General features: G+C 44.5%; 1 protein-coding gene across 2 annotated transcripts in view; it reads left to right on the top strand.

Annotated features, from left to right (window-relative positions):
• Nucleotides 1-25816, top strand: part of TLK2 (tousled like kinase 2) — a 1564653-nt gene that overhangs the window by 705818 nt on the left and 833019 nt on the right. For both annotated transcript variants that reach the window (XM_078645098.1, XM_078645097.1), the window contains one exon: nucleotides 19525-19635. In XM_078645098.1, the coding sequence (XP_078501224.1) occupies nucleotides 19525-19635 (111 nt within the window). The remainder of the gene's footprint in view (nucleotides 1-19524; nucleotides 19636-25816) is intronic.

Here is a 25816-nt window from a genome sequence, read left to right as displayed (position 1 = left end):
TGGTACCAACAAGCAAGCACTGGCAAGTTTGTTGTTCCATGAAAGGTGCTGAAATGCAGAGGATTCGGATTAAGAGCCTCCAGGTAACAGATGATGTAATACACGGATTAAAGGACCTCATCAGTTGATAAAACTGGCCTTTTATAACACAGAGCTCGTCAAAACTTTGAGAAGGACCAACATTTAAGCCAAGTCACTATCAATGTTCAAATCATTATGATTTTAAAAAGTTCCATTTCAGCACGTGGGCCTCAAGCGAGAGTGGAAATGAATAATGTTCATTTGGCATCCCCTCAGTATACATATAATAATTATGTTAGAGGATGCACAAGTAGAATTTTGATACCCAAATTAAGAATTCCTCAGTTCCTCTTGTAACTTCTCAAAGCTCCCTCTTGCTTTGAGGCTGGCAGGTTACCACTTTGATTGGACCTTGTGAGGATTGGAGTAGACAATGGATGCTTACTGATGCACTGAACATTAGTCAAGTAAGATAAGTCTTCAGGTAAGAAGCAAGCCAATTTATTTGGGTGCCAGGAAAAGCAGGGATGTATTCACTAAGGTTCAAAGTTAGCTTGGGGAGAGAAATCTAATGGCATAGGAGCATATAGACGTTAGTGTAAAGTGCTCTTTGGGTTTGCATTGTTTTGTGCAGGTGAAATAAGCGAAGTGAGAACAAAATCAAATGATCAGACACCAGAGGAGGAGAAGGCTACCCTTTCCCAGTGGACAGAGAGGCCCAGCAATGAGTATGTCAAAAGCAGCAACATGTACCCTAGCATGTTCCCACCAAGGCCCGATATACAGCAATTCAAATTCCTGCTCTACGTCCATATATACTATGGAAAAGCTATCTAGCGAGATCCCTCCAAGCACGTCATATATAGGACTTAACATGTTAGCATTATGGTGAATGTGAGATAACAAGCATACCTGGGTGGAGTGTAGGTCAGGTAAAATCTTCACTATCCAACTTTTTGGGCTGGTGGCACGGTGCACTGTGCCACTGGGTAAGGGACTAGGTTAGGGGACGCAGCGGTGCTTAGTGGGATATAGAGCTTGGGCCCCCACATGCAGCACAGCACCTTTTTAGGAAATCCTGTACACCTGGAAGTTTTAGTCTTTTATTACAGTCCCCTACATTGTTTTTCTGCTACTGTGGGGTTAAGGCTTGGGTTTTTTGGTTAAGTTACGTCTGACTAAATTTGCAGACGTTTTTGATGGAACAGGTCTGAGTTATTTGGGGTAAACCTTACTGCTGTTACGGCATGTTCTGAAGTAGTTAGGAATGATGAAAAACGTTGGATGGAAGACAGTACAGCTCAGTAGAGGCTTTGGGCAGATAGGGAAGGAAGTAGCTTTAAAATTTGATTACATTTGGGGAATAAGATCTAGAAGGGGACAGAAAATTTAAGGCCACTATAGGGTTTATTTAAGAGAGGGAGAGTGTGTGTGGTTGTTTGAGTTTTGATGGAAGACAAAGGGAAAATTGTTAGGTTATAGTTTGCTTTATTCTTGAGTTGGGGGTTTTATTATGCTGGACTTTGGAAGTACCCAATACACTTTTCCATATACCTGTATTTGTGGTAATTTTTTGTATAAAAAATAGAGCTCTTTAATATAGATTGCATGAGGGAATTAAATAAAACAGAGAAATTCAACCGGAGCCCCCCGTCTTCAGGATTTAGAAATGCCAGGCCCAACCATCGCAAACCAATACATCATATCCAAAAACAGAAAGCAGTGGATAAGATAGGATGGAAAGGATAAGCATCTTTCAAAAACAAGTGCCGAGTTAGGTAAAAAAAAAACGATTTGACGTTAAGGCTGCAGATTTCAACTTGAGCAATTACAAGATTAATTCACGATTCTCTACCACGAGGAAATGCAGGACCAACCAACAGACTAGGGAAAGTTATGCAACGGCGACCCCCCTAAACCACTAAACAACACTACAGATGCATGACTTTTAAGCCTATAAAGGTCAGAATTATTGCGGACAGGCAACATAGCATCACGTGCAGGCTTTAGAAAGACAAAACCACAACCCTATGAAGCGGGGTTTTAACTTTGCTCCTACTCAGCAACATTTGTCCACTCGGACAACTGAGAATCCACAAAAAAGTTCATATGGACCTGAAAATTTGCCATGCTCACATACGCTGGGGAAGAAAGGATGTAGAGCAAACCTCACCTTATAAGAGAACATAAAGACTCCATGAGGCTAGAAATTTCACAATGGATGTCTTTCAGAGGCTTTTAAAGAATTTACACTTTAATTGTTTACTTCTCACAGAACAGTGATTTGCCCCGTCCTCCAAAATGTAGTTGTTCACGTCATATTCGTGCATGAGCAATCAGAGGCGCACTTCCACTCCAAGGTGTCTTTGCTAGTCAAAAAGACAAACAGAGTGGTAGAGGGTCCAAGGGGAAAATGTTTTTATAGACCAAATGATACCTAGTCCCCCAACTTGACAATTAAACACATGGAAGGTACCAACAGTCTAGATTAAGTAGATCAAATGGAACCTAATAGTGCCCCACAATCATGCTGGAACCACAAAGTTATTCCAGAGAAATAACATTGTTATACAAGGAACAGTAAGAGAGAGAGAGAAGATACAAAGTCCGAAAACTAGAAAAAGTACCCATCAGCCCACTCAAAAGTGGAATTTCGTCATCTGGGTTGCTTGCGTTGAAAAATGGTGTCCTATAGGCTCCTCCTCAGGAAAACTCTGAGGCTACCAAATTTCGGACCCAGACGTTGAGCATTCAGCCAAAGAAGATGACAGTGTGTGAGCGGAAGGGTCAAAAAGTTGCAGTGCTCAAATTAGAAAGAAAGAAAAGGAAAATGATCCACGTGATTTAAAAATACCTACTTTGATGTCATAAGAAAAACTTTAATAGGTCTGTCCATCAATGTGGTATAATTAAAAGCAGTGTAATGATAGCATGCAAGGAATTGCTATTCACCATATGTGTTTTTTGGTCAACATGTTTCAGCCTTTACCGGCTTTCGTCAGGACCTATGATGTACTACTGCAACACTTACTCAATGTGATGTGATAGGTAGTCTACACCCACTCTCCAATTTTCAAAAGAAAATTGGTGTATCTTCTCCTGTATATACAATGTAGGAAACAAAAAAATAAGACAGGGTTAGAAATATAAACAACTGTCGCATGTTTATCATGTGTCAATGTAAGTTTTGTTTTTAATTTAGTGATTTACACTCACCCTAGTTGAAGGGAGGAAGAACCTCACCTCACCTGGCAACTGCTCAGGATAAAGGAGGCCACGCTCTAGAAATAAACGCATAGATAACTCGGGGACTGGATCCTGGATTCAGTCCTGTGATATAAGCTGAAAACAGTTTAGTTAGGTAAAAAAAAAACGGTTTGACGTTAAGGCTGCAGATTTCAACTTGAGCAATTACAAGATTAATTCACGATTCTCTACCACGAGGAAATGCAGGACCAACCAACAGACTAGGGAAAGTTATGCAACGGCGACCCCCCTAAACCACTAAACAACACTACAGATGCACGACTTTTAAGCCTATAAAGGTCAGAATTATTGCGGACAGGCAACATAGCATCACGTGCAGGCTTTAGAAAGACAAAACCACAACCCTATGAAGCGGGGTTTTAACTTTGCTCCTACTCAGCAACATTTGTCCACTCGGACAACTGAGAATCCACAAAAAAGTTCATATGGACCTGAAAATTTGCCATGCTCACATACGCTGGGGAAGAAAGGATGTAGAGCAAACCTCACCTTATAAGAGAACAGAAAGACTCCATGAGGCTAGAAATTTCACAATGGATGTCTTTCAGAGGCTTTTAAAGAATTTACACTTTAATTGTTTACTTCTCACAGAACAGTGATTTGCCCCGTCCTCCAAAATGTAGTTGTTCACGTCATATTCGTGCATGTGCAACCAGAGGCGCACTTCCACTCTAAGGTGTCTTTGCTAGTCACCCTGTCTACACTGCTGCAAAAAACATGCTGCAAAAAACATGCAACAGTTGCAGAAGTAAAGCCTGAACGAAAATAAGTTGCATGTTTTAGCCTGGTACGTACTACTATTTATAACTCCTCCTGTCCACAGGTCTGTTTTCCTAGTTCAATTCCAAAAGACAGCTCACTTGCGCTTGGCCCAGCACACTTCATGAGCAGCTTAGGACAAGAAGTAGTGTGCCACCAACGCAATACTACAGGTATCACAACGAGAAAGTGCCAAAATAAGACTCACGTCATTCACACTTCCAAATGAGTGCAGCAACGTGCTGAGGAAGTAGCACAGATTGTTATAAACCGCACGAGCTGCAGCCAGCCACTGACATTCAGAGCCCATCAAAAATCCCATGGTGGTTGGTGCCCGTTCCAGCACCCTCTCGACAGCTGTCTGTATAATACTTTACAACGCAGCAATATTCCGCTCAGCTGGCTCTGAGGGGCACTCAGCGACAACGCGCCCCGAGGTGGCTTCTCTGCGTCGCTAGGCGAGACCAACAAAGAAAAAAGTAGGTTCCTAACATCGAGGACAGACACAATTAAAACGCACACATGGTTAGGACATAGTGGCCCATTGGAGGGGCAAAAACAAGGTTGAGAAGCTGGGACATGAATAATAAGTAGGCAAATGAATGTGACAAGGAAAGCCGACCTATGGTAAGCAATGGGTGGGCTCATAACAACTCAGTGTTCATGTAAAGCCACAATATGCATCACAACAGACCGCGCATGCATTGTCTGCTAGGCTCGACCTAACAATCTGATAACCACTGCATCGGGGGCAATTCTTTATACTTTTTTAACCCTTCCTGAAAAAGCAAAATTCAACAAAGCTCAGAATTTATTGGAAGAGTCAGAATTTATTAGTAGAGTAGCAGGGGGCTAGCTATAAATCGGGGATCAGGAGAGCATATTTTAGATGGGTGTTGCTGATATTGTCAATGGGATAAAATGAAGACCTCACATTCAAAATTGGGCTCCTCTGCCCCAATCCAAAATAATTGTTTTTTGGCAGCCGAAAGCCTTGAACAAATTACCTGTAATACTATTTCCAGGTAAATAACTTGGAGCTCAAGCTATGTGGATGGCAGAGTGATGCACAACGTATGAATCGAGAACAGATTCACACCACAAAACCTTGGGAATAGATATAGCTTTTAAAAGCCCAGGAAGGCAGATTGCCAGATGCCAGTCTCCTGGCAGCAATCACCCGCCCCTTGCAGATGCAATGACAAGCTGTGAACAAAGTGTCAAACGCACAAATACCCTGATCACACTAGTCATCCAAGCTTGCGATTAAGCCTGAAGATTTGGGTGGCAGTCAATTCCGGATAATGAATCTCTTGTGGAAGTGCTTATCCCACCACATGAATTGCATTGACCTTGGGGTCACATCACCATTATACACTATGAACAAAAACAATCAAGTACTTTATAAATGTGTTTTAAATGGTTCAAGCTCAGTGATCTGCAAAAGCAGGCTTTCTTGGTGTCTCAATGGCCATGGCATTCTGGACTTGAGGCCATTCAGCCTCTGAGAGTCACTTCAGCGCCAATCTGAGGCTTTCCTAGTTTAATAACAGGATACTGGAGAAAAATCCAGAGGTTACTATACTTTTGAAATCAAAAGACCAAGGTGTCTACCTGTGTGATCGTCGGTAGTCCCCTATATCCTTCCTTCAATTCAATTAACTTACTCACAACATCAAAACTGAGGGTCTGTCACTGAAATAAATACTTGTAAGTAGCCCATCATGTTAAAAAAACTTTCTGTGTTCTTTTCTTGGGAATGCCCTAGCTGACTAACTAAAAGAGAGATTTAACACTCTTATACCACGGACACATGAACAATCATGTTTTGTTTTTATTTTATAATTTTAACTCTATGAATGCCGCTTGAAGTATTCCTACTTCAAGGTGTGCTATGTGGAATTTCTGGCGTCATAATTAATTAAGCAAGAGAGTGGGCAAGAGGATGCTTCAGGAATGGAGTTTAGCTCCCTTGTCAAGCTAAAATGGTACCTGGTGTTTTCAATGAAGCACTGTTAGAATGATGTCTGAGCTTCACCACATTGTGCAAGGCAGGTAATACGCAGTCTGACAATATAAACAGAGTCAATATGCCTCCTATCTTCGACAATTCCCTTTACAATGATTTATTGCAGGGCGCCTGTCGTGTCTGCACTGAAATGTAGCCATTTGCAATAAAAAGAATTGATATGAGCACTGTAAAGGACAAAATATGAACTAGTCACCAAAGGCACATATTTTCAATTTTCTTCTCATAATTTGGTCCAACACAAACAAAACTTTAAAGCAACATACACGCCACACAGTCAAAATCGTAAAGAGGAAAGTTTCTTTAAATTTTTATTTCCATTAATTTGTCCATGTGCATTACTGCCAAGTGGCCCAGGATATGTGGCACCTTTTGCCAGTTTTGTAACCAGCAAATTATGCATTTGGCATCGCTTGGGTTTGATATCACAAATTGTAAGTATAGTTTTAAAATCGCAGCATGCAAAATGCTGCTGGTGAATAGAAAAAAAAACAGACCTGTCTGAGAGTGCCACAAATGGGTAACGTTGACATGGCCCCTCTATTGCACACACCCCTGCGTGTGTCCATCATCCAGTGTTTCCGTGGCACACCATATACAGCACACAAAGCATCCATGTCTCCTCTGATGGGTGCCACTCCTCGCTCTCTGAATGATCTCACCCTGAAAATCTCTCATTCATTGTGTTTATACTGCATCCCCCTGTGTGCACCAGCTAAACAAGTCATACCTATTGACTTTGTCAATGGGATGATTTTTAAATGATGTGCCACGGAGTAATATTGCAACAAAAACAATAATAAAAAGAAATACCAACAGCTTTCTCTCTTTACGTAAGTCTGAGACACGTTGTCTATAAGAAACTGCTCCAGCATACTGATCTTACAGACAACTGTGGGAAAGTGGCTCTATATATACTGGACCAAAGTAAGGTACAGTGTGTATAGAGTCCACAAACCCCAGAGGTATAACAGAGGTTAAAGTATAGGTCTGACCTTACTCTCAAAAGTGGTAGCTTGGTCGAGCAGTAAGGCAGTACCAGAGGACAGTGTAAAGCATTTGTTGTACACACTCAGTAAGCAAAAGGTGTCGCACACTCAAGAACTGAACTCTAAGCCAATTGTTTTTATATCAAAAGATATAGTTTTATTTTTAGAACCAACAGTTCTAAAAATATACTTTTCTCAATATGAGTACTTGCAGATAATTACTTTGTAAGGATGCAATAAACTTTGTAAATACAATAGGTACAGTAGTTGCAGTAGGCAACACAATTCTAAACACAATCTAACATTGAGCTCAATAGGTTTTTCTACATAAATGCAGCTGATTACTTTATGAATTACTTTTGCAACTCGGGGACTGGATCCTGGATTCAGTCCTGTGATATAAGCTGAAAACAGTTTAGTTAAAACGTTTTAGTTAATGCAATGATTTTTAAGTAATAAAAAGGTATTTTAAAAGTTGCCACTTAAAAAGTTTTTCAGTGAAAAACTAGCAATGTTATTCTATGGACGCAAATTCAGGTCACAGGTAAAGTAGATTCTCGTTACTTTAGTAACCCAGGACTGGACTCCTAGGTCAGTACTGGAGCCTCTACCTAAGACAGGTAAGTATTTACGTTTCAGTATTTGGTGCGATTTTTAATGAATATTTGTTAAGTTCAAGTGAAGGTTTATTGAAGAATTAAAATTGTTGTGAAAACAATACTTTGTACAAACAGTTATTTATCAATGCATAAAGGCATGAAAGAATACTGTTAATATACAAAAAACCATCACGGCAATAAAAGTGTAATGCAGAAGATGAGATGAAAACATTCATAGGTTCATAAATATTGCAAATAGCAGCAGTACATGTCCACAATACATCATTAAAGGAGTGCAATAGTAATTAACAAAATAATCAGAATTATATACAAGTGAACAGTAGGAAGTCAGGGAGGCTAGGTAACTTCTTGTATTGAGGGCTCAGGGGAGGAAGCGTTTTTTGCTGCTGTATTTAAAAGGTGTGTGAGGGGGGACCAGAGGTCTAGTCTTTTCGTAGCTAGAGAGTTAGGGTGGACTAGAGCTGTATCTAAGCGGTGATTATGGCATACCGCATACCACCATGCTAGATGGGACAATTTGGAAGAGTCTTTCCAATGTTTTGAAATCTGTTGAAACGCTACAGCCAGTAACAGATCAATGAGTCTTATCTGAGAATGACTTTTCCCCCATTCCGGTGCTAAGCTACCTAGGAAAATAGTGGTAAGGGATAAGGGCGCTGTGGTATGAAAGACAGTGTTAATTTGGTGCCAGACCTGTTCCCAGAATTTAAAGACATGTGTGCATGTGAATAGCATGTGTTTAAGGTCAGCTTCATTGCGGGAACATGTCCAACATGTGTTAGGATTTGTGTTATGTATCTTATTGAATATTTGTAATTTTCAAAAGTAGAGACTTAGAAGAAATTTTAGAGAAAAACAGTCAATGGTTTCCTATGGGAGGAAATTCAGGTTATCGGTAAGTATAGGTTAAATCACTTTCGTGGTTCAGTACTGGGCTGAAAGGTACAGTACTGGCTCCTGTCCTAATTCTAGGTGAGTAACTCTGATTTCGTTACTCGGTGGATTTTAGAGGAATATTTTAGAGTTTTCAAACTTCACACTTAGAAGGTTTTTCGAGTTAAACCAGTCAACGTTATCTTATGGCAGGAAAGTGAGGTATCAGTTTCAAGGTGAGTACTCGACTGATGAAGTTAGGGTTCTAGGCTTAGACTCAGGGGTCTCCCAGGGTCGGAAAGGGGCAGTAGGTACACCCTCAGCAGCACAGGGGAGCTGGTTGCAGAGGGAGGAGGCCCAATGCAATCCAATGGAGGGGATGGGGCCTGCGGTTGGTGGCTGCAAGCAAACCGGCCACGCGGCTGTGGGAGCTGGGCTCCTGGTCACTTACTCAGGGCAAGTGGGGAAGTAGAGTAGGGTAGTAGTTGCACTTCCAGCGGCACTCGGGCGGCTGGGTGCAGAGGGCTTTTGAGCTGTCGGGCGCCCAATGTTATTCAATGGAAAAGGTCAAAAGGGAACAAAGGCTCGTGGACGGAGATTCTTCAGGTGCCACCACCACTTCGAGAGGTAAGTTGGGATCTTGGAGAAGAGGTGAGTGCCCCAAAGGAGGGCAAAGGGTTCCGTGGGGCGCCGGGTGCAGGGGTGTCTTTGGGTGTCGAAAAATCTTACCCTCGGCTGGTTGCGGTTGGTGGGGGCCCGGGTTCTGAGGCTGCAGGAGTCGTCTAGGTCATCGAGGAGGGTCTTTGGGCACTGGACTTCGGGTCCCAGTCGCCGGGGGGACGTCCTCGTGGTCTTGTATCACTCGGGCACAGGCCGGGCTTTGCGGGTGCAGAGTGGGCTGGATTCGCGGTTCCTGGCTGGCACCAGGGGTGTTGCTGTTGGAGCAGAACCTCTGCTCATGGGAATCCCAGTCTGTTAGAGGTTCTAGGCAGGCAGGTCCTCCTGGTTGTCCAAGGTTCCTGTCCACAGGAGTCGCCGGGATTTAGTAGGAGCAGGTTCCAGGGTCGACAGGCCGGTAGGGCTGGGGCCAAATCAGTTGGTGTCGTCCTGTTAGCAGCTGCACGGCGGGTCTTCGTCTTCTTGATCTTCTTTCTTCTTGTTGTATCAGGATCTAAGGAAGGAAGGTTCAGGAGAGCCCCTAAATACTGAATTTATGGGCGTTACAGGTAGGGCAAGGGCAGGGACACCCCCTAGTCTGCTCCTCTCCTGTGGGAGGTGGGCAGGAACCTAGCTGTGATTGGGCAGGGCTCCCCATCTTCAAGATGGCCGGAGCCCGGGGTGGTGCTTCACCTCGCCTCTCCCACCTGAGGGGTGGGGTTGGCACAGGCTGGCACACTCCCCTTCCTGACGTAGGGTTTCCCGCCAGTCTTCCTGCCAGAGTGGGGGTCAGAACTGGTGGGGGCCAGCAAATGGTCTGGAGAAGCTCACAGAGGCGGCAGGCCTTTTAAGCTTCCCCCTGCCCATCCTGGGGGAGGAGACCTAGCACCTTGCCCAGGATGTGCATTGTTGCAGGACCAGGAGAGCGGGTGGCTCTCCACCCAGGGGTCCAGCAACATGTCTGCTGTGTGGCAGCCTAGACAGCCTCTCAGTCCAGACGTGGATTGTAGGTTAGGTTTTAGGGGGCATCTCTAAGATGCCCTCTGGTCCATTTTACTTTAAGTCTCACTCTGGCATCCGTGCGGGTTTAATGTGCTGAGAAGTTTGATACCAAACTTCTCAGTCTTCAGTGAAGCCATCAATGTGCTGTGGAGTTCGTAATGACGACCTCCCAGCACCATATACTCTTAATGGCAGCACTACATTTACAGTGCACAGGAATGGCCCTGGGTACTGTAGGGGCACAGGGCTCATGCACCTGTGCCCACACCACTGGCATAGAGCACCCAGCTAGAGGGGTAACTGATGTATGCCAGGGCAGTGGGTTTGTGGGGATGGCACACAGGGATGTGTGCCATGTCGACTCTCGGTTTAGTTCTGTACTGAGACACTCAGCCTGCGAAGGCAGTGAGTGGGTGTCTGGGTACAGGGCCCCTGAGGGTGGCACAATAAGTGCTGCAGCCCTTAGGGGCCTTCTCTGGTCACCATGCCCTGGGTACCTAGGCTACCATTTACTAGAGGCTGATAGGTGGCCAGAGATGCCAATGGGGTTTTAGTTTCAACACAGTTTTAGGGAATGAACACAGGCCATGGGCACCTGGTTGGCCGGAGCCCAGGGCACACTCAGTCAAAGCACATCAGCAGATATAAAGTTGGCACTTTCTCACAACAACAACTTCCTTCCTTATTTTCGTTATTCCTTCAAACAACTGCACACAAAGGCACGTGGCCGCTTGAAAGCGACCTCGCTGTAAAATAAATAAACAAGAGCTAATAAATGCCCTACAGATCAAAGGGCCAATTAAATCTTGTTCCGGGCGGTGAATGCTTGCAAGAGCTAATAGATCAAGCGCTCGGTGGGAGTGGGTGAAAGCTCCTATCACTATAAAGGAGACGCCAGAGAGGAGACGCCATGTGCGTGCACATCGCCTGTACAGGCGCGCACATGGTTTGTCTCACTTCGCGAACGAAAGCGCTGCGTTCGCTAGGCGAGACCTAAAATAGACTGTGCAACTTCAAAATGTAGACCCTCTTCTCCTGTTCTTCCTGCTGAGCCTTTCTCTCCTCCAAAGTCTCCTATACTTCCTCCATAGTCTCCACTACCACAAGATGATGACCTAGGGGGTGGGGGTGGAAATAATGACCCCTTGAATTATCCTGATGATGACACTGACATACCACAGTCATCCTGTCGATCCTCCAGACCTTCCTGATTCAGAGACATACCCAACCAGAACATCTCCACCAGATGACAACATTGGCTTTAGTCAGCTCATTGATGGGGCTGCCTCATTGATGGGGCTGCAAATGCATTCATACCCCACAGAGGAGGACTTCCTGGTAGACAATTTTGCACAGTCACAAAGAACAGTATAAATTTTACTTATTCTTAAAGGTGTCATTAAACATGCTCCAGACATCTTCAAAGACCCCGTCAGGACCAGGATTCTCAATCCTCGGATTGATAAAAAATATAAACCTGCCCCTAATAATCCCACCTACATTAAAGGTCAACTCCCCTTAGATTCCCTGGTAGTGACCAATGCTAGGAAGCGGGCCAACTCCCAAACCTCCGGTTATGCCCCACCTCCAGACAAAGAATCAAATTGCTAGGCTCTTCCAGCAAATGAGTTGTCTCCCAAGCAGCTAATCACTGAAGGATAGCTAATGCACAAGCATTACTTGCCAGATACGATAGAGCTCACTACGATGACTGATACCTAATGCAGCATTTGCCTGACCAATACAAGGCCAAAGCTAATGATTTGATTCAGGAGGGCAAGTTAATAAAAAACGCATCCATTAAATGTGCCCTCGATGCAGCAGACACTGCATCTAGATCTATCAACACTAGTGTGTTAGTGCGAAGACATGCATGGTTACGCATTTCTGGCTTCAAACAAGAAATGCAAACTACAATCCTTATTCAGCCGTTCAATCAGGAACAACTTTTTGGCCCAGCTGTAGACATAACATTCGAGAAAGTGAAAAAAGACACTCAGACTGCAAAATCTATGGGTGCATTACAGTCTCCGTCTACACGAGGCTCCTTTCGTCGCTCCTTTTATAGGGGTGCATCCAAAAACATCAGCACAGATACTGCTTCCTCCTCCTACAAAACTCCCACACAAACATCCCCCAACAAGGGATATTTCAGAAGTGGGTACAGGGGAAATAACAACAAAGGGAGAGGCCGAGGTAATAATACTCGTACCTCCCCCACTAACAAGCAATGACTTTCCTTCACCCCCTCCAGACCATTCCACTCCGGTCGAAGGGAGACTCCCACAGATCCTACCTATCTGAAATTCCATCACTACGTAACACAAATTATCCAGTATGGTTACTGCCTGGAACTTACTGCAACTCCCCCCCAACATACCACCCAAACAGCGTCCAATGTCCACGGAACATCTAACGCTCCTCAAGCAGGAAGTTCTCTCACTGCTTCAAAAGCATGCAATAGAACCAGTTCCCATAGAGCATCAAGGTATGGGAGTTTGCTTCCTATATTTTCTAATCCCTAAAAAGGACGGTACTCTCAGACCAATACTGGACCTCAGACCTCTCAACTCCTACATACAGTCAGATCACTTTCATATGATCACTCTTCAACTAGTCCTTCCACTACTTTAACAAGGCGACTTACTTGCAACATTAGATCTCAAGGACGCCTACTTCCATATTCCCATATACCCTGCTCACAGGAAATATCTAAGATTCACAGTGGACGGCCAACACTATCAGTTCAAGGTTCTCCCATTCGGGGTAACCACAGCACCCAGGGTCTTCACAAAGTGTCTCACGGTGGTAGCTGCACACTTGTGAAGACAGCAAATCCATGAGATTCCATACCTGGACGACTGGCTGACAAAAGCCAAGTCACACAGTCAGTGTGTTCATCATACTCACCAAAGAATTCTACTGCTATACCACTTGAAGGTCACAATCAACCACGCCATGTTACATCTATAGCCCTCCTACCTACATCAGTATCTAGGGGTCACAATAGACACTTCCAAAGCTCTAGCATACCCCAATCCAACCAGGATAGCAAGTATGCCAATCCTTATCACAAAATTTCAACCACAACACTCCCTTCCAGCTCGAGTGTTTATGCAGCTCATAGGAATGATGGCTTCTTTCATTTTCATAGTACCTCACGCAAGACTTAAGATGTGCCCCTTACAAGAATGCTTAGCACGTCAGTGGAATTGGGCTCAAGGACAACTTACAGATCTGGTGTTGGTGGACAGCCACACACATCGCTCTTTGCAGTGGTGGAACACACAAAACCTTTCCAAAGTTTGGCCGTTCCTAGAGCCAATTCTAGAGATAGTGCTAACAGCGGACGCATCACTCACTGGCTGGGGAGCCCATCTCTAAAACCATACAATTCAGCGCAAGTGGACCACCCAACAAAAACTGCTCCACATCAATCACCTAGAATTACTAGCAATATTTCTAGCGTTAAAGTCGTTCCAAGCACATCTTCTCAACAAAACTGTCCTAGTCCGCATGGACAATATGACAGCAATGTATTACATACAAAAACAAGGAGGAACACACTTGTTGCAGCTGTCTCAGCTAGCACAAAGTATATGGCGATTGGCCGTTCCACAAAATATATATCTTCTGGCAGAACATCTTCCAGTAGTGCACAATCAGATTGCGTATCTGCTAAGTCGTCAGACACATCAGATGCACGAATGGGAACTTCATCCTCAAATTCTTCAACCATTTTTCCACGTTTGGCCACCCAGACATAGATCTGTTCGCCACACGCAAACGCAAAATGCCCAACCTTCACCGCCAGGTTTCCACACCTGTTGGCAAGGGCAATACGATATGGATGAACTGGTACGCTTTTCCGCCACTCCCACTCATTCCACTAGTAGTACGCAAGCTCAAGCAACAGTCTCTCAAAATGATCCTAGTTGCTCCCACATGGGCACAGCAACCATGGTTCACAACACTCCTTGAACTCTCAGTAGTTCCACACCAAATCTTACATCTCCCCCCAACACTGCTAACGCAGAACCATGGAGAGATAAGGCATCCAGATCCAGCACAACTGAATCTAGCGATCTGGCTCCTGAAGCCCTAAAGTTTGGTTACCTTAACCTCCCACCGGACAGTATGAAGCCAGACGATCTACTGCCAGAGCATGCTATGCAGCCAAATGGAAATGTTTCGTGATTTACTGCAATCACAGCAAAATTGGCCCACTAGATGCTTCAATTGAGAACCTCATTTGCTATTTGCTGCATCTACAAAGATGTAATCTAGCTTACTCAGTAACAAGGTGGTTCTTCGAACCAATCCAAAATTCCTTCCCAAAGTAAATTCTGCTTTTCATCTTAATCAATCTGTAGAGTTACCAGTGTTCTTTGAAAACCCAGATTCCATAGCAGAGCGAGCTCTTTACGCACTAGACTTAAAAATAGCGCTACTTTATTACATTGACAGGGCTAAACCTTTTAGAAGCACAAACCAACTGTTTGTAGCCTTCTCTCCACCGCATAAAGGAAACCATTTCTCTAAAGTTGGAATTGCCAGATGGATTGTTAAATGCATTCAAATATGCTACCAAAAGGCAAAACGCATATTAACAATGCCCCCTTGAGCACACTCAACACGTAAACCAGGGGCATCCATGGCATTCTTAGGGAACATTCCCCAAGAAGACATTTGTAAGGCAGCTACATGGTCTACTACACACACCTTCACCAAAAACTATTGTGTAGATGTGCAGGCAAAGCAACAGGCTTCTGTAGGCCATGCTGTTCTTAAGACACTTTTCAGAACCACTGCAACATATACAGGTGACCACCGCTAAGGGAGACACTGCTGTACAGTCTATGCAAAAGTATGAATTCTGTAGCTTATATGCCTCAAACGGAAAATGCTACTTACCAGTATGCATCTGTTCTTGGCATGTAGAGCTGCAGAATATCATACGCCCACCCACCCACCTGCCTCCCCGAGACCTGTATCTGTTCCAGTGTTATCTTACTTAGATACATTCACATGGCCATCTTTTCCGTTACCTACAAACTCCATCATTTCCCATCATGGCGAAAAACAATCTATGGATGAAGTCGATGCCCATGCGCACTATCGTCCAAGGGAGGAGTCACCTATCTTGTGACTACAAAGACTTCTTCCAAGACAACGACAAGGTGCAAGCATCCAAGCTCAACACCAGATGGCAATCTATGCAAAAGTATGATATTCTGCAGCTCTACATTCCAAGAACAGATGCATGCTGGTAAGTAGCATTTTCCTTTCCCTACCACCTCTGTGACAGTTTTCTTTAGCTATGTTACCTCCATTGGGATGTCCGCAATCACTTTTTCCGTGCCGGTTACCTGCTCCTCCAGCAGCGGTGATCATCTTTTAGGAGGCTGAGGTTGGTGCCAATGGCGCGATTTTTGTTTTGAGTGCCTCTCGGGACGCTGTGATGGCCTCCATAATGTCTACCAATGTGGGCCTCTTTGTTGACGCATCTTTCCCCGTGTCCAGGGTATCGTCCTCCATCAGTTTAGGCACTCCCAGTCCCCACAGTCGTGGTGCCAGGGCCTTTCCTCTTGGGCACTTTCCCCATAATGGCCGTCTGCTCTGTTTTTCAAGCATGTGCCGCTGTATTTTGTTTTCTGCCAACCTCCTGCATTGATTACTATTAGGTCCGTCTCTTAATTTTGCAGGGTACATGTTGCAGCAATAAATTCCCTCAGGCTTCAAAATGGCATTTGTCCCTCGCAAGTGGGCTTCGATTCAAGGAGATTGTTTCATCCAGCTACTCACTGACACACCTGCCGTGTTTGCCCTTTCCAGTCTGGCTTGGCCTATTCCCCTCCGCTCTCTTAATGTCAACCTTCTACCTTCTCGGTGGGTCCGGTGCACACTAGCCACCTTCCGCTGCGCTCTTGCAATGTCCTCAGACCTTCCTTCACTCGATCTCCACTCTCACTAACCGGCCTCCCGCCTTGTTGTGTCTTACGGCCGTCTCTTCTCCGCACACCTTAGTAGGCCTAGTTTATCTCTGGGCCCCCGCCACTGTTGTGTGCAAGCCGTCATTCGGGTTATCGCCTACCCTTCTCGTCCTCCTTTCCACGCTCCCTTGATCTCTACCTGCTCTGGCCTCCTTCGCAGTGTCACCCGGGTATGGATGCCCAATATGATTCGTGCCTTATGTCTCTTCCAGCGCACCACATCAGTTTCTGTTCTGCGGTGCGACCGCCTGATAGCCTTCATAGTGGGCAACCACTGCCCTCCGCTGGTACCTTCTCCCACTCCTCGGCACAGCGAGTTATATTTACGGACCTCCTGGCGTCTCCATCATTCACGGGTGCCTGGCGTTCGCGTCAGATCCCTGTTGTGGGTGCCATTTTGCCTGTCGCAACCCGAGTTCCTCTCACAGTCAGCCTCACTTTTTTCAGTGTTTTGCAGAAAATTGCCAGTTGGCCCCGCATCTACTTGCTCCGGGGGGCTTCATCCACTAATTCCTCTATTTTGTATAGGGGCTGGGTCTTAGGATACTGCCGGGATGGGGGATTCCGGGGTAGGACCTAGGAGGTCCGCTCCCGTCTACATCGGCGTTCTACCTCGCCCCCTAGCTATTAGGTATAGATGACCCATATTTGCAGATGCACAAGAAGAAGAAGATAGTATTATATACATACGCCCATAGTCTCTGCTCAATGCAGTTTCACCATTCCATTTCAGGCAATTTAATTGCTGACTTTCTTCACTATTTACAGCCAGTAGCTCAGTTGTCATATGCACATTAGATATACCTAGGGCCATCATGTCCTGTGCTGATCAAAGGCACTTGCTCAAAATCATCAGTGTAGATCCAATTCCAAATTTGTCTTGCCTGGATGGGTAGTACTTTCACACTCATACATGCTATCAATCAATAAATTGTGAACTTCAGGGTCTATCCAAATTAAATTTTACACATAAATGGGATTCCATGGCTTTTCCAAGGGGCATCTTTCTCTCACCTTTTCAAGGTGGTAATGTGGTTTACTGTTCACACGTTTAAAAAACCTAGTGCTTTGATATATTAAATCTAGAAGAGAAGTGGTGCAAATAGTGTTAGACATAATTTCAACCCTCGCAACTGTTGATTTAATGGAGGTGAAGCTGCTCTTTATGCAATAAATTCCCAGCAAGTGAATAAACAGTAGAGAAATAGAATGCCAACTGAAAATATTAATTACTTGTTAGGGTTGTTGTACAGTATATGTGTAATAGAGAATAATGTATGACCTTTCCACCTGGGGTTTATGGGTGACAAGGTATCAAATGCATTTCATTGGGACATAGATGCATTCGAAAAGGGGGCGGGGAACTGATCAATCAATCATTTGTAAAGCGCACTACATACCCGTGAGGGTCTCAAGGCGCTGGGGGTGGGGCTCTACAGATCGAACAGCCAGGTCTTGAGTATCATCCTGAAGGTCAGCAGGTCTTGGGTCTGTCGTAGGCTCAGTGGGAGGGTCTTCCATGTCATGCCGGCGAGGTGGGAGTAGCATCTTCCACGGGTGGTTGTTCTTCGGATGCGAGGGACGCTGGCGGTTGGGGATGTAGAAGGAGAGCCGTCTGTTGAGGTAGGCTGGGCCGGTCTTGTGGAGTGCCTTGTGTGCGTGGGTGAGGAGTTTGAAGGATTTCCTCTTGACGGGGAGCCAGTGCAGGTTTCTCAGGTGGGAGGGTGATGTGGCCTTGGCGTGGTACGTCGAGAATCAGTCGTGCCGAGGCGTTTTGGATGCGTTGTAGTCATTTGATGATCTTGGTCGGGGCTCCCGCGTAGAGGGCGTTTCCGTAGTCGAGTCTGCTGCTGACGAGGGCCTGGAAGACTGTCTTGCTTGTATCTATCTAGATCCATCTGTAGATCTTGCGGAGCATGCGGTGGGTATTGAAGCAGGAGGAGGAGACGTAGTTTACTTGCTTGGTCATTGAGAGTGTTGAGTCGAGGATGATTCCCAGGTTGCCTGCATGGTCGGTGGGTGTTGGGGCTGTCCCCAGTGCCGTCGACCACCAGTAGTCGTCCCAGGCTGAAGGGTTGGAGCCGAGGATGAGGACCTCCGTCTTGTCCGAGTTCAGCTTCAGACGGCTGGTTTTCATCCAGTCGGCGACGGCCTTCATTCCTTCGTGGAGGTTGGCTTTGGCGGTGATGGGTTCTTTGGTGAGGGAGAGGATCAGCTAAGTGTTGTTGGCGTAGGAGATTATGTTGAGGTAGTGCTGTCGGGCTACGTGTGCGAGCGGGGCCATATAAATGTTGAACAGCGTCGGGCTGAGGGAGGATCCCTGGGGTACGCCCTAGATGATCTCGATTTTGATTCATTCGCTTTATGCCTGACGGTTGAACAAAGATGTAAGAAATCATATTGCAGTTTTCCACACCCAGTACTAGTTGGCCGGGGAATGTGCAGCACGTGAATCTGCAAAAAAACAAGCAACAGCCTGATACTTAAAGGTCAATAATGCTTCCTTATAATGCCTACTGACCCTAAAAGTATGCCTTAACTGCTTTGCTTCATTACCATACAGAGTCAAGTGCCGAAAGGGAGTAACTTGGTCAATTACAGTGGAATACCAGTTGCTTTGCAGTTAGGTTTGTTCTATTTGAGATGAACACATAACTATCCATATTTGCCTCTAAACAATATAAAACTCAGCCAAATAAAATATCAATAGACCACTTTAGTTCAGTCTCAAGAATCCTAGAACTAAGAGCGTCCAGATGCCAAAAGAACTTGAGTAACATGCAGAGAGGGTGTGCATACAAAACCACCAAAGGGAGTACTGCTAGTAACTGCTGATATCTCCAGCACCCACAACAAGATTGGGTCTCAGTTTGTTTGGGGTCCCTTAAACTGAGATGTTGGGTCTGTTTGCTAGATTTTTCTGTGATCTTGTTAAGGAAAAACTATATCCTGAGAAGTCTGAATTTAGACTCAATTGTGGAGGTCCTATGCACCAAGTACTGCACTATCAGTAGGGTGCTTAAGGTCATTATTGCTATGCACAGAAAAGATTCTTGTTAATTGAGGCGCTTCCACCGATCTTGGTGATATTCCTGCAGGTACAATGACAATGTGACTTCTTTGTGACTTGAAATTATACTTATTCATGTTTCACAAATCTTGATATTTCCTGTGAAAGCTCTACCTAGCTAGTCATTGTTTTACCACTTGTAATGCAGATGCTTTCTGTAGATATAATTTATAAACAAAGCCTAAGGTTTAATAACTCCTATGAAGCACTTTGTGAACACATAAAAGTTTTCTTCTTTGTTCAGATGAATTGTGATTTGAGGCGGCAGGTGGATGAACAGAAGAAAATGCTGGAAAAATACAAGGAACGGTTAAACCGCTGTGTGACAATGAGCAAGAAGCTTCTCATAGAAAAGGTAAGTGTTCTTTACCTGTTGAAGCTTTTGATCTGGCACGTTTATGGTCTGTAATCGGAGTAATTCCATATGGTCAGACATGGTCACCAAGTTTTTTGTTTTTATTTGACCCTTATTTTGGACGTTTGCTGCGGTGTGATACTTTGTTAAACCAATACTTGTACTCCTTATGCTCTCTATTGATTGAAATGCCCATTCTCTCAGTGAGGAAGACTACCTTATCTCTGTTGGATAAAGGTATGACCGACTGGCCACCTGGTGACAAATTTGCAAAGTGGGTTTGTATGCCCTTAATTTGTGCATTGCCTGAGGGTGTACAGATTAGACTGAATTGCCATGTGGTACGATGACTATAATGAGGAAAGCATGACTGTTCACTTTTTTCACAATTTAGTAAAATGTGCAAGTATAATATTAATTTTCAATTTTTCCACGTTATATTTTTGGAAGTAGTTTGCAGCCAAATAGTGCAAAACTACACAGGTTGCTGGAAACAGTTTTTTTCAGTGGTGTGAGTAAGAAGGCCTAGAGCCTTTTAAATCCTGCCTTTTCAATGTCCTGTGATTTACATTGTTGTTTAGGCAGCACGGTCTGTCAGTGACTACAGTTAGGAGCTATATGGATGCCCTGTTTGCCTCCATGTGTCTCCCAGACCTCTCCATTTGTTAATGTCCAATGGTATTTGAATCTTGTGTTAACTTTTTTTTATGGCATCCCCAGCCAAGCCAATGCACAGTTGTCCAGTTAAACTTTATACCTTGAATATAGTGAGTACAGTTTTGTTGGTGACAATCATTTCATGTCAATTGTCAGAGAACTTCAGACCATTTCTATTCCTCCGTTGTGTCCATCATACACTTGTATTATTACCTGTGTACATCATATTTTTATTATGTTCCTACTGTTGGCCTGCTCCTCCTTTTCACTCCCCCTCTTGGTCACTTTTAATTGCATTCGGCGATGCTGATTTCTGTTAATGGTTAATAATAAGCACTTGTTTTCACAACTCAATCAAGTTTGAAGTTATTTTATTGGCAATGAAATCTGAATTCCAGCTGTTGCGATCTCATACTCCGAGGTTGGGTAAGGACAGTGGATCATGTTCATTTCCTTGCAGGCACTGTGGGGGCAATACTTCTTTCCTGTGACAAACCCAGTTTCTGTAGGCACATCCCAGGATTTAACCATGCCTTTTCTTAAGTGCCAGAGTCTGCATTCATTTGTGGCCCTCCCACTCTAGAAACAACCCATCCTTTGGCCGTCCAGCTCAACTTTGCTACCTCTCATAGACCACGCTAGAGCAACCAGCTGTGGCATTTCAAGCCTTATTCCTGTTTGGGATGACGTTTTGAATCTCACTGTTTACTAATGGAAATATGCATTCCTGCAAAGTAGATAATACTTTTTAAGTGCTGTCTTACCGTTCTCATAAGCACCATAGATTACATTTATCTGCCTTGCACAATGGTTCATGAAAATCACGTGTGAAAAAGAATTCATTATATTTTCTTGCTACGGGTAGTCATCAGTGAGGATTGTTGGCACTGTTGAAACACACTTATCGACCTGCAACATAATATGCAGCCATCCTCACTAATTGTTTTTTGTCCAAGCCAAATTGCTTTGCATAGCTCATGCTTATCATGCTGTTTGGCAGTTCAAACAAATGTCTACAGAATAAAGGGAAACCTCCATTGGGGTGGAAAAAATACAAGGAGGCGTTTTTCCATCTTCCTTACCACAATTGATGCGCTGGAATGCCTGTTGAAAGAAGAAAATGCATAATATTACATCCTCCCTATATAGTCAAAATTACAGTGATGAATTTGAGGACATAGTGTTAAGGCTTGTAGAATGATTCAAGGCTGCTGTCGGCAAAACACTTGAAAGATATCATTTCTATACAGGATGTCAAATACAAAATGAAAGTTTTGATAAATTCTCGATGGTTTTGAAGAGACTTTCATGTTCATGCAATTTTGGTGCCACATCTGATGAGATTATTAGACACCAGCTAATGGTTAATACAAACTGCTGACTCATCCAAAAACATTTTTGGATTATGGGATGCTCAACATTAATAGACAAGGTGGTAAAGTCTTCCAAAGTAATGGAGCAAACCACGTCATGGGTTAAAGAAGTCAATGAGGACAAGTAAGGAAGGAAAAGTAGTGAAGTATGTTTCACTAGCAGTAAATCACACAAAGAAAACTTGGACAAACAAAGAAAATGAGTCAAACTATATCTACTACATGTGTGGCAGTGATTCACATGTAGCGTATTACAAATTATGTCCAGCCTGTAAAAAAAGACAGTGCGTATCTGTAAGCAACACGGTCAGTTGCCAGAATGTACAGATAAAGGAACAAAAAAGTGCAAGTGGCTTACGTTTCGCATGAGAACACAACTGACAAGACCATGGACAAAGAAGAAACTTTAGACAGCAAAATGATGGTGCAAGAGAATGGCGAACAAGTTCACAGTAAACCTTCCAAGCCACCAGTGTACACCCTGAAAGTGATGGGAGTTAACATAATGTTCCTAGCAGGCTGATCTGTAGCCAGTGCTGGATAAGAGCGATTATGCTACTTTAGACATTCTCCTTTATGTGTATTTGCAGCCTTTTTCATGTTCTCTCTCCTCCCTTTCTTCTTTCTCCCTGCGTGCTGCTTGATGCCATTCCCTGAAAGGTGATGGAGCTCTGTGATCTTATATCAGCTGGCAGATATGTCTGTTTTGTTCTAGGTACGGAAAAATACTGCTGCCGGGTTAGGGGTGCTTTCTTTTCCACGATCAGTGATCGGCCATGTTTTTGGGTCGTAGGTTTAGGCTGTTGGTCCTAGCAACATTGATCAAGATGGATATGCAGTATATGTTATTGTTTATGTACGTCTTATCTGGGGTGGGGGGACTTGGGGGTGTTGCATTGCTCGATGCGCCTACCATTTATGGAGTGCGAGTTATTGGTTGAGGTGTATATGAGCAGTTGAGTTCTACCTGCCAGTCAACTGGGATGTATCTTGAGGGCAGCTGGCTGGGTAGGCAACTGAGGTCGTAAACGTAGAAGGTATTACATTTCTGCCTGGCTAAATGTACAAGTATTTTAACTTGGAATGTTAGGTGCCTGAAAGGCTTTTCTATGAGGTATTGGGTTCTTCCGGGGCCACTGTGTGAAGATAGCCTGTCTACAAGAAACACACTTAATGAGGGATGAATCCCAAATGGTTGGGAAGAAATGAAGGGTCAGTTGTTCTCAGCTACATACTCCTCTTATGCCCGGGGTAGCCATATGAATTGCACCTAGGGGTCCCATTTCAGCACACATTTAGTAAGGCAGATATAGAGCGGACGTTATCTTCTGCTCCAGTGTACGCTGGTCAAGACATCACTCTCCTGAATATTTATGTGCCTAATATTGATGACAAACATTTCTTGGACCGCATTGAGGAAGATAGCTTTTTATTTTTATTTATTTATTTTTAAATTGTTTTTATTGGCATTTCATAGTATAATGCAAAGGCATCACATTTTATCAACAAACATAATACAATACGGATCATTCCACTTCCACATTCGTCGTCCATCCGAAAATACATACGTAAGATACATTTAGCACCTGCTTATACATGTCACCAAAGTAGTAGCTCAAAGTTGGTTTGGTAGCTATCACTAAAGCGCCTTAACCCTCAGCGAGGCTGTTCAAATAGTCTGTTAAATACATCCAATAGTCCTTAGGCTTAGATTTAGCTGGTAATTCTTCCTCAAACGTTCTTAACGTATCCTGGCAATAAGACATATCCCTTAGCCATTGCTTAACCAATGGTGTTGATTTACTGTCCCAGCACATAGAGACCCTCCACTTAGCCAGCAGCAGGGCCACCATACAGAATTTACATTTCGCAGCTCTGACCCCTTCCAGTAACCCCAAGAGACACACACGTATTGTGCATACAATATCAAGGTCAACCATTTCAAACAGTGTTCTCGTTATCGCCACCCAATAGGATTGTATTTGCGCACAATACCATGCCAAGTGAATGAAGTCAGCCCGGGTATCACCACACCTCTTGCACCGTGCTTCTTCACGCAGTCCATATTTGTGAAGTTGTGTCGGTGTGTAGTACACCTGGTGTATGTACTTGAAATGTATGATCCGTAAATTACCGTTAGGCGTGAGCATTTTAGTTAGTGTGCAAACCGTCTCCCATTCCTTCTTCGTTGTGGGAGATTCAAGCACCATGCTTCATCTTTCTCGTGCCCTGGTTGTCAGACATCCTATCTCAGCTTGCGCCGTTGCATAAAGGCGGGATACTAAGTGTGTGGTGTTAGGAGAGGTTAGGATGAGTTGTAACGTGTTCAGCAATGGTGGCTCGCTCGGAAAGTCAGGGTAAAGTTGTTTAATCGTGCCCCGTAGTCTATGAAATGTAAACTTAAATAGCAGGGTAGGGTTTTGTATGTAGTCTAGGTCTGCATCTGTGAGGAATACCCCGTCCTTATAGAGGTCACCTAGTGTCAGTAGGCCAACTTGGCTCAGGAGTCTCATGCCTACATCTTCGCCGGTAACAGATAAACTGGGGTGGTGATGCAGTGGTAAGGCTGGAGCGTAAAGTGGTAGCTTGTGTGTCAGATGTCCTAACTGCCTCCAAGCTGCATTTGTAGCATCAATGGTGTTTATATCTTTACTGTGCAGGGGCGGTCTGTTATGTTTAACTATTGCTTTTAGAGGAATTGGTACAGCGTCCCCTTCTTCGACAGCCGGGTGTGTCGGGTATGGAGTTCTGTGGTACCAGTGTGTGGTGTATTGAGCTTGAGCACACAGGTAATAGAGCCAGAAATCTGGGACTCCCCAACCCCCTTTAGAATACGGCAGTGTTAGCGTAGCAAGGTTAATTCGAGCTCGTTTCCCAGCCCATATGAGTTTCAGTACCAACGCAGTTATACGTTTGAAGACTTCCCTAGGTGGTTGAATAGGGATGTTGTTAAATAGGTATAAAAACTTGGGAAGCAGTACCATTTTAACTATCGCTATCCGGTCAGCTAGGGATAAGGGAAGCTGTATCCATCTATTTACTTTATCTGTTAGTGTGTCTATGGTTCTGCCATAATTAGTTCTGATGACCAATTCTGGGTCTCTATGAAACCATATCCCTAAATAGCGGATGGGGTCGGTCTGCCATTCTAGTGGATATCCCATCGTGTGTGGCTGAGTGGTGTCCGTTAGAGGGAAGACGGACGATTTTCCCCAATTTATCTGCAGCCCGAGTGCCCCCCAAATTTGATATATGCACGCAGCAGTGGATCAAGGTTACTCGCTGAATCCCGTACATATAATATGTCGTCCGCGTATAGCGAAATGTGCAGGGGTCGACTAGGGAATTGGTGCGCTGAGTGGTAGTGTTTCTGTCGGACAATACATGCCAGGGGCTCCAGAGCCAGGGCAAATAATAAGGCGGACAGCGGGCATCCCTGCCGCGTTCTGTCGAATGCTTCAGATACGTAACCGTTGATTTTAACTCTCGCTGTCGGCCGCGTGTATAGGAGCTGCACCCATTGGATAAATATTAAGGGGAAACCCATTCTATGGAGTATCGTGATGAGGTAGGACCATTCGAGGGAGTCAAATGCCTTAGCGGCGTCTAACATATCTGCGACCGCTTTCCTGCTCGGGACCAGATAGTGAGAGACCGCAAAGAGTGTCCTTGTGTTGTGTGGTGGCTCTGGAGGGTATAAAACCCGACTGGTCCGGAAGGACCAGGTTCGTCAGGAGCGGCTGTAACCGCGTGGCAAGTACTTTAGCGAGGATCTTTGAGTCCACATTTAGCAGAGACAGAGGGCGATATGAATTGCAATTCTCAGGATCCTTGTCAGGTTTAAGTAGCGCTATGATGATCGCTTCCCGTAATGTTGGCGGGAGTATTTGTTCGTCATGTGCTTTGCCGAACATCGCCACCAAGCGGGGTGCTAATAGGGTCTTATAGGTCTTGTAAAATTCACAGGTAAACCCATCTGGGCCTGGAGCTTTGCCGTTAGGGAGCGAAGTGATAACTTCTTCCACTTCTTCCACCGTGATTGGGAGGGATAAATACGCCCTTTCATTGTCGGATAACCATGCAATAGCGACGTCTTCCAGATATTGGAGCGTCTCTGCCGATGTGGCTACTGGGTGCGATTTATACAGGTC

The sequence above is a fragment of the Lissotriton helveticus genome, chromosome 5_1 (assembly GCF_964261635.1).
Source record: "Lissotriton helveticus chromosome 5_1, aLisHel1.1, whole genome shotgun sequence".
NCBI classification, from domain to species: Eukaryota; Metazoa; Chordata; class Amphibia; order Caudata; family Salamandridae; genus Lissotriton; species Lissotriton helveticus.
The sequence above is the reverse complement of the archived record's forward strand: the minus strand, read 5'-3'. Positions and strand labels throughout refer to the sequence as shown.